Source organism: Triticum dicoccoides, chromosome 5A, assembly GCF_002162155.2.
Source record: "Triticum dicoccoides isolate Atlit2015 ecotype Zavitan chromosome 5A, WEW_v2.0, whole genome shotgun sequence".
Classification (NCBI taxonomy): domain Eukaryota; kingdom Viridiplantae; phylum Streptophyta; class Magnoliopsida; order Poales; family Poaceae; genus Triticum; species Triticum dicoccoides.
In genome coordinates this window covers 487,847,808-487,857,151 of record NC_041388.1, presented here as the reverse complement: position 1 = coordinate 487,857,151, position 9,344 = coordinate 487,847,808, and the positions used below count along the sequence as shown (strand labels likewise).

The 9,344-nt window shown below is 44.4% G+C and overlaps 1 protein-coding gene across 1 annotated transcript; it reads left to right on the top strand.

The window, feature by feature from the left end:
- Nucleotides 1–2,956: 2,956 nt before the first annotated feature.
- LOC119302375 (transcription factor VIP1-like) lies at nucleotides 2,957–7,889 on the top strand. Its single transcript, XM_037579410.1, has 4 exons — nucleotides 2,957–3,546; nucleotides 4,634–4,766; nucleotides 7,078–7,162; nucleotides 7,359–7,889. The coding sequence occupies exons 1-4, from the start codon at nucleotides 3,047–3,049 to the stop codon at nucleotides 7,637–7,639; spliced, it is 999 nt and encodes a 332-aa protein (XP_037435307.1). The 5' UTR covers nucleotides 2,957–3,046; the 3' UTR covers nucleotides 7,640–7,889.
- Nucleotides 7,890–9,344: the final 1,455 nt, after the last annotated feature.

Genomic DNA, 9,344 nt, shown 5'->3' with positions numbered 1-9,344 from the left:
AGTCCCACGGGCCCGACGGGCTCTTCATGTTGGCTGCACCCGTCTTGGCTTTGGGTCTTGTCGGGATCGAAGCCTTGGCCTTGACCCTCGGGGTGGAAGGCTTGGCCACAACCCTCATAGATGACGTTCTCCATGAAAGCGTTGAAGTCAGGGTCGTCTTGCGCCGGCGTTGGGTAGAGCATTCCGTCAAATAGGTTGCGGGTGTCTGGAAGGTTGGTCATAGGAATCGCCCGCGGTTGCTTGCTTTGCATCCCGGTGTTCGACTAGTCGACAATACCCGACCCACACGTGATGTTGAGGTTGATGACGATCGCGGGGGCGGGGCCGCGGGGGTGGCCGGCGCGATCAGGCTGCCGTCCGGCGGCGTGGAGAAGCAGGTCGCACCATGCTTGTGCGCCGGGACGACGCCCGTTTGCGGTGTTGTGGAGGGTGAATAGCCGACGAGCATGTGCTCGCCTCGGCCATTGCGGAGGTCGAAGGAATGGCCGACACGGGTCGGCTAAACCCTAGCACGAGGAGGGCATGCGTCGTCGCTGCTTGCTTGGTCTTAGTGACGAGGGCCTCGTTGGCCTGAACAGTGGCCATGTGTTGCGCAACGGCGGCCTCGAGGGCGTACTGGGCGACAACTTTCCCCTCCACCATAGCGGCCCTCCGGGCTCTCCTCTTGGCCGATTCTTGGTTGAGTCGGTCGAGCTCCGCCGGCGAGATCTCCGCCTTCGGCTTCTTCTTCTTTGTGGCAGGACAGGCAGAAGTGGCGGCTGGGACGATGACGACGGGTTGCTGCGGGGTGCTGACCATGGAGCTGGAATGGGCGGGATGGTTTTTGGGAAAGAAGAGGAAAATGAGAACGTTGTGTCTCTGATAGGCGGGCCATGGGAAGACAAGGTCCTGCATCCCGCCCATCCGCGTCCTCCCTGTTTTGACACAGACACGGATCAATTTTAAGCCAAAAATGGGTCGCTGATGGATAGGAAACGGACGTCCGTCTATTTGCGGGCACGCGTTGGGTCCAAAGGGACACGACCGGACGAAGGAAATGGGGTCGGGAGTTGGCCTCACACCCACGCTCCATCGGGGGGAGAAGTTCACCGGCAGAGAGTATTGCCAGGTCCGCACCAGCTGCCGCACGCCGCTCGCTCATAGGACCAACGCGGCATTCCTTCCACCTGCACAAAGTTACATCCGTGCCCTTGGTACTTGACTCTGGCTGCACCGAGTCCAAGGACGGCGGCATAAGAGGAAGAGGTAATATCACAGGTGGTGCTTAAACTTGCCACCGATGTTCACTTTAGTGCCTGAAGTTGAAAAATACACCAAATTGGTTTTAAAACTTGGCACGAGCGTGCAAATACGGTGCTAATCCTATTAGTAGACGTTTTTATACTGACGTGGCACCGTAGTTCGCTTAGCATGCACAGACAACCTCGCCCTAGCAAACTGGAACTACTCGCCCATACGTTTTCTCGTGCATGTTAATGAAAACAGATCTTTTTTTAGAATAATGAAAACATTTCCTATTTTGTTAGATAAAGAAACACGTTAGTGGGTTTTAATGGCCTGCTGCAGTGCAGCCCAGTTTGCGCATGTTAGTTTGATTTAGAAATTTGTAAAAAAAATTGTTAATTATAATCACAGTAATAAAAATACATTTCAAATATTTGTGCTTCAAATTTTTTATAAATACATATAAATTAAATAACTAAAATGTTCATGTAATTAAAAAATAGTCAGCTATTTACATGTGATTTATAGTTAAAGCTTTTAGTAAATAAATTTTCTAAATTGTTTAGTATATGAAAAATAATTATAAAAAACTTAATTTTTTGAGTAAATTCTAAAAGATTATGCATGCTTGGATTATGCTTAAAAGGAAAAAATGATAAGTAGAAACATTTTTTATTAATATTCACATGTGTATAACTTTCTTTTTTTGCGAGAAACATGTGTATAACTTTCATCGTGTCATATATTCATATTTTTTTATAATTAAACTATAGTCTGGAGTGAATATTTTTTATAAACTAAAATTTTAAATTTTGCATATTTGTGAACATTTTACATTATTGAAAATTTGTTAAACAATATGAATCATGAAAATGTACATGTAACTATTAAAAGGTTTATGTAGTTAAAATAATATTTATGAATTGTAGTACAGAAAATATTTATATAATTCTAAATTTTAAAGCCATTTTTATAATCAAAACTACCATTTTATTTATAGGATACATTTAAAACAAATACGTGAATATTTTTATTACTGTGATTATAATTTACAAACTTTTTTACAAAATTCTAAATGAAACTAACATGCGCAAACTGGGCTGCACTGCTGAGCCGATTAAAACCCACGTACGTGTCTCTTTATCTAAAAAAAGAAATGTTTTCATTATTTTAAGAAAAAGGATCTGTTTTCATTAACAGGCACGAGAAAACGTATGGCATACTGGCAATAGTTCCAGTTTGCTAGGGCAAGGTTGTCTGTGCATGCTAAGCGAACTACGGTGCCATGTCAGCATAAAAACGTCTACTAATAGGATTAACACCGTATTTACACGCTCGTGCCAAGTTTTAAAACCAGTTTAATGTATTTTTCAATTTTATACACTAAAGTGAACATCGGTGGCGAGTTTAAACACCAGCTGTGATATTACCTCTGACAGGAACGTCCGATGCTCCTAGCGATTTGTACTTCCCGGTGGCCGCACCCGTACGCCAGGTCCACCAAGACACCCTCTTCCACCTCGCGTCCACACTTGTGCTCCCGACGGAGATTCTCTACAGCTCCCTGGACTCTCCTCACCAGCCACACACCACTTTGACCGTCCATCGAGCCTCGCGATTTGTTCAGGCTGCGCGAACTCGGTGCACCGGGACCACGCGGGGGAGCGCGGCACCACCCACGCAGCCTGCCCCCATTTTCTCCTCACACGTATCCCACCAACTCGATCCCCCGAGCTCAAACATACACACACACAGCGCAACGCCTCCCAGCTCTACTCCACGTGCTGCCGCCGCCGCCGGCGTAGACCTCCCGTTGGCCGCCATGGACCCACGCTTCCAGCTGCCAACTCCGGTGCCGTCCCCCGGCGGCACTGGTGTGCGAGGGCACCACCGGCGGGCCCATTCGGAGACGTTTCTGCGCTTCCCCGACATCGACCTCTTCCTCGACCCCGATGGAGACTTCTCCTTCTCCGACCTCGACTTCCCATCCCTCTCCGACGACTCCCCGGCGGTCTCCGACCCGACCCCGCCTCCTCCCCCGCCGATGGCGGCCAGCTCGTCCCAGACACCGGCTCCCCGTCCACCGGGCGGGACCCACAACAGGAGCCTCTCCCTTGACGCCGCCTTCTTCGAGGGCCTCGCCTTGCAGGGGGGAGGAGGCGGGGGTGGTGGTGGCCATAAGAGGAGCGGGTCCATGGATGGGGTGAACTCGCCGTTCGAAGGCGAGTCGGCGCTGTCGGGCGGGCTGGACTATGCCAAGAAAGCCATGCCGGCCGAGAGGATCGCCGAGCTAGCTCTCCTTGACCCCAAACGCGCAAAGAGGTGAGGAAATAAATCTTCAGCTGTTCTTTCTCGATCCGGAAGGTGGTGTCATCTCATCTACTGATGTAGTAAGTTGTCATGTGAACCATGTATATATGTTTTTGACCTGCTGACGGTCCCTCATTGAGGAGGTCCCCCTAGTGAACTATCGTTAGGTCATCCGAACGAATGCTGCAACCTGAATGTGTTTCCTAAAAAAAATCACTCCCAGCGAAAGAGGATTGCCGGTAAAACATATATATTTGCCATGCTATTGTATAAAGATTTGCCATGTTGTAAAGAAAAAAATTGCAATGCTAACAGAAAGATTAATTTGCCATGCTGCAGCAGAGTAATTGCCATGCGGTTTTAGGGATTTGCCATTATGCAACGAAAATTCCCAACTTAGTTCAAGATTTGCCATGCTGGCAGACGAATATTGCCATGCTACATCAAACGGAAATGGTGAAAATTCCCATGCTCTAAAAAAAAGAATTTGCCATCCTGAGCGAACCGTTTAGTGCCGTCAGGCTGTAGTTCGCTCAGAGGGGTGCGTGGGAGCGAAAAGTGATTGCCACGTGTCTTGCTTTGAGATTCGTACACAGGAATTGAACGTGTCACAGCGCGTTCATTAAAAAAAGAAACCTCTGAGCTGACGTCAGATCGTTAAGATTATACTCCCTCTGTTCCTAAATACTATAAGTCTTTGTAGAGATTTCACTATAGACTACATACAGAGCAAAATGAGTGAATGTACACTCTAAAATGCATCTATATACATCCGTATGTAGTTTATAGTGGAATCTCTACAAAGACTTAGATTGATGGAGTATTTAGGAACTGAGGGAGTATATTTTTGTTAATGGAACCATGTATGTTAATGTTTGTAGTAATTTCTGCTACTGAAAGTGTGCTATCAGTTCTGAGATCCTGGATATCTGGATGATAGTTGCAAGGTCTAGGGTTTGTCTCCTAGTTGTGTTTGGGTTGTACGAATTTTTGTCAGTTTTGAGATCTCAGATATCTGGATGGTAGTTGCAAGGTTTAGGGTTTGTCTCCTAGTTGTGTTTGGGTTGTACTAATTTAGGATAATTGTATGTCTGTGTAGGATTTTGGCAAACCGGCAGTCGGCGGCGAGGTCAAAGGAGAGGAAGATCAAGTATACCGGTGAGCTAGAGAGGAAGGTCCAGACACTGCAGACCGAGGCCACTACGCTATCAGCACAGCTTACACTTCTCCAGGTATGGGATTATTTTATTAAGGGGTGTGAGATGAGTTTTCTTTTATGTAATCCACTATGTTCATTGGTCAATTGTGATGTTTGACATGTAGCATGACCCTAATAGAGTAACCTATACGAAAACCAAAGTTTGACTCATAATTTGTTCTGTTCTGTGTTGAAGTAGATAGCTGATTGTATGTTTGCTGTATATACTTTATAGCATGTTGTTGCATTCAATCCTTTACATTGAATTTGAAGATGCTTAGTTGGGTCATCTGCAACTGAAGTTGTTGATAGCTTGAGGCTTGAAACGAACTAATTTATGTTGATATGTAACTGTGTTTTGTTTTGGGAGTAGTGTGGAAATGACACACATAGTACTGTTCAGCTTTTGAATTGTGTGACAGTGCGAAGAATTTACATTTCGTATTAAATTTTTGTCATGGACTAGCTTTATCATCAGCATTTACATTTTGCTAGAATTGTGATATATTACATTGAGAACAGTTTACTGTAGGTATATAAGTCAGTAGGACAGAACACATATATGAACTGGATTGCCCTTCACATTAGTCCATGCTGCGTGTATACATTGTTCATTTTAAACAGAGAAGAGCCAAAGTTTTGTCGATGAAATGGACAAGCATTATGGTAATTAGAGTAAGTAGTAAAGCATGAAAAGTTACGACAAATAGGTCTAGCGATGTGTCTGAGAGAGAGAGAGACCTCATTCCGGATCGGATCCTTTTTTGCGTGGCCACACATCCATCTCAACATGCACATTTCCGCTACACCTAACTGTTGAACATGTTGTCTTTTACTCGGCCAACACTCAGCGCCATACAACATTGCTGGTAGAATCGCAATCCTATAGAACCTACTCCCTCCGCCCCATAATATAAGACGTTTTGGTAAGCTAACATAGTTTGCAAAAATGTCTTACATTATGGGACAGAGGGAGTACCTTTTAGCTTTTGTGGCACTCTCTTGTCACAGAGAACGCCAGAAGCTCCACTTTATCCATTCGGCTTTGATTTGATGGGTCACATCTTCATCGATATCACCATCCTTCTTCAACATTGATCCCAAATATCGAAAGGTGTCCTTCTGAAGTACCACCTGCCCATCAAGGCTAGCCTCCTTTCTCCTTGTGCCTAGCAGTACCAGAACGACGCCTCATGTACTTAGTTTTAGTTCTACTAAGCCTATAACCTTTCGATTTCAAATTTTGTCTCCAAAGCTCTAACTTTCTATTAACCCCCGTACGACTATCATTTACTAGCACCACATTATCTGCAAAGAGCACCATGGGATATCTCCTTGTATATCCCTTGTGACCTCATGCATCACCAAAGCAAAAAGATAAGGGCTCAAAGCTGACCCTTGGTACAGTTCATTTTAATCGGAAAGTCATCAGTCTCGTCATCACTTGTCACAACATTATCGTACATGTCCTTGATGAGGGTAATGTACTTTGTTGGGACTTGTGTTTCTCCAAGGCCCACCACATGACATTCCACAGTAATTAGTACAACTTTGAACACCCCCCTTGTTCTTGAAGATTGGTACTAATATACTCCGCCTCCATTCTTCTGGCATCTTGTTCGCCCGAAAAATGAGGTTGAAAAATTTAGTTAGCCACACTATCGCTATCACTATGTTTCCGAGGCCTCTCCACACCTCAATGGGGATACAACCAGGGCTCGTCGCCTTGCCTCCTTTCATCCTTTTTAAAGCGTTCTTGACCTTAGACTCCTGGATTCGTCGCACAAAACACCTGAGCGTATCATCAAAGGAGTCATCCAGCTCAATGGTAGAGCTCTCATTCTCTCCATTGAACAAAGGGCCACGGACATGCCAAAAAATAGCAACCATCAAACAAAGGCCAAAGTTTTGAGCACTACCAAACATTTGGCGGTGTTCCTTTGGGTACAAACCAAACACAACCCTTATGTTTCTGGTTACATACTATTCACGTGCCTTTGGGGCTTTGCACAAGCATCTACCTTTATTGATAAGACCTCTGTTAACTATTACCTCGGAAGTAAAGATGATTATAGTATATGCTTGCTGAGTCAGTGTTAATAAATTTAGACAAGTTTCCCTGTATGTAGAGTTTGCAGTTTTGCATGGATGTTGAATTTTTTTGGACCATGCTAGCACAAACCCCCCTTTCTGTATGCCGCTGAGAATATTCGTTGGTAATTGCTAGTAGAGTTTTAATCCTCTTGCTTTTTCGTGTGGATATGATCTTTAATATCGGTGATGTAACCTTTTTTCATATATAGCTTATTCTCGTATATAATCTATTGCTATTACTTGAAACACAGAGGGATACTTCTGGTTTAACTACTGAGAATAGAGAACTCAAACTTCGGTTGCAGTCCATGGAGGAGCAAGCTAAACTACGGGATGGTATGTTCTGATCTTCCGCTAGAACTTCTTCAGTTCTTCCGGTAGCCATTATTTAAATTCTCTGAAGTTTGCCTGCTACTGGTCTCTGAATCTGTTGACATGTTGGCTGGTCAGTTAGTAAAGCAAAATTCAGTATTTGTGTTTTTCTAGCTCAAGGATGAACATAATAAAATGCTCCATTCCATACCAAATGCAGCTCTAAACGACGCCCTGCGAGAAGAAGTCCAGCGACTTAAGATAGCTGCAGGGCAAGCTCCAAACATGAATGGGAGTCAATTCAACGGCGGATTCCAGCAGATTCCATCCTATTTCTCTCAGCAACATCAGCGGCAGCGGCAGCAGCAGCAACAGCAACAGATGGCTTACATAGGTGGGCACCAAGCTCAGCGTCACCATCCAAACCATCATCAGAGCCCATCGAATGGTGGCCAGTCGCTGAGTGGTCTGTCCCTAGACGATTCCATGGATTTCATTTGAGGAGGAAAACTAGGGCCCTCCTATTAAATCATACACCAACTGCAACTCAGCATTGTACAGATAGCTAATGTACTATCTATGCATATGAATCATTGGTAGGGTAGCTAGCCGTTCTTTGTATTTCTATCATTAATCAGAAAGCATGCTCTTGTATGACATAATCTCCTCTTTCCCTTCTTTGTCTGTTTCTGGAGAACAATTGATGATACTGGTAACTCTTACTTACAGAAATGTGCTTTTCAGGTCATAACTGTTACGAGATACACTTGTTATGTCGTGGAGTTAGATTTTTTTTCTTCGAAAAGGGGGTTCGCCCCAGCCTCTGCATCAAAACGATGCATACGGTCAATATTATTAAAAAGCTAAAGGTTTAACATAAGTCTCGAACAAAGAAGAAAAAAAGGCTCACGAAGAGCTAAACAATAGTAGAAAAGCCACAACAGGCTGGCACAAAAAGGTAGGGACACTAAATGCCTATCCTATTATATGACCATTATCCAAACCGGTTAAAAATATCCTATGCTACCATCTCTCATTGGGTAGACTCAGTAACCAAACGCTTCCTGGCCTTCGTCGGAGTGAGTAGCGATCACATACTGATCAACGCAGTTGCTCTGAAGATAACCTGCAAAAAATGAATATTTGATGTTCTGTTAAAGACCAAATCATTTCTGCAGTTCCAAACTGCCCATAATAAAGCACATACTCCTACACGAATATGTCTCGTTGTATCGGAATCTATCCCATCAAGTCACGTCCCAAATAATGTGTTGATAGAATTCGGAGGAGTAATGTTAAAAGCTATGTGAACCGACCGCCACATAATTTTTGCCAGAGGACAATCAAGAAAGAGGTGTTTGATTGATTCATGTTGGTCGCAGAAGCTACATCTTGTAGATCCTGTCCAATTGCGTTTTGCCAAATTATCCTTAGTTAAATTAACTTATTTATGCACAAACCACATAAACACTTTGATTTTCAAAGGTACTTTAACTTTCCAAACATGTTTCGATCTAGGAATCACACTAGAGTTAATAACATCCAAATACATGGATTTAACCGAGAACTCTCCATTCTTAGTTAGTTTCCAGCATAACTGATCGAGCTGTTGAGACAGCTGAATATCCATCAACCTTCTCACAAGATTGAGCCAGGCTTCCCAACGGTTTCCCACTAGCGTCCTCCGAAATTGAATATTGAGCGGAGTGGACTGCAGCACTGTTGCAACGTAAGCGTCTCTACGCCGAACAATGTTATATAAAGAAGGATATTGGAGTGCGAGGGGCGTCTCCCCTAGCCATGTATCCTCCCAGAAACTTGTAGCGGTACCGTTGCCAACTATGAATCTTGTCCTATTGAAAAATAGTGGTCTAACTCTCATCAATCCTTTCCAAAAAGGCGAATCAGTCGGCCTCACTGTCACCTGGGACAAGGTTCTAGAGTGAAGGTACTTGTTACGCAAGATCTGAGCCCATGTGGCCTCCGTCTCGACAGAAAGCTTAAACAGCCTCTTGCTAAGGAGACATCTGTTCTTCACTTCCAGATTCTCAATACCTAGACCCCCTTGGTCTTTCGGCCTACAAATGATATCCCATTTAGCAAGTCTGTACTTTTGCTTAAGTTCACCACTCTGCCAGAAGAAGCGTGATCGATAGAAGTCTAGCCTCTTCCGGACTCCAACCGGTACCTCGAAAAAGGAGAGAAG

What these genes read in the sequence shown, in the direction of transcription:
- LOC119302375 (XM_037579410.1), top strand. Translation starts at nt 3,047, where the DNA reads ATGGACCCACGCTTCCAGCTGCCAACTCCGGTGCCGTCCCCCGGCGGC. An exon ending in GACCCCAAACGCGCAAAGAG is followed by an intron (nt 3,547 to 4,633) that starts GTGAGGAAATAA and finishes ATGTCTGTGTAG; the next exon opens with GATTTTGGCAAACCGGCAGT. An exon ending in GCAAGCTAAACTACGGGATG is followed by an intron (nt 7,163 to 7,358) that starts GTATGTTCTGAT and finishes TACCAAATGCAG; the next exon opens with CTCTAAACGACGCCCTGCGA.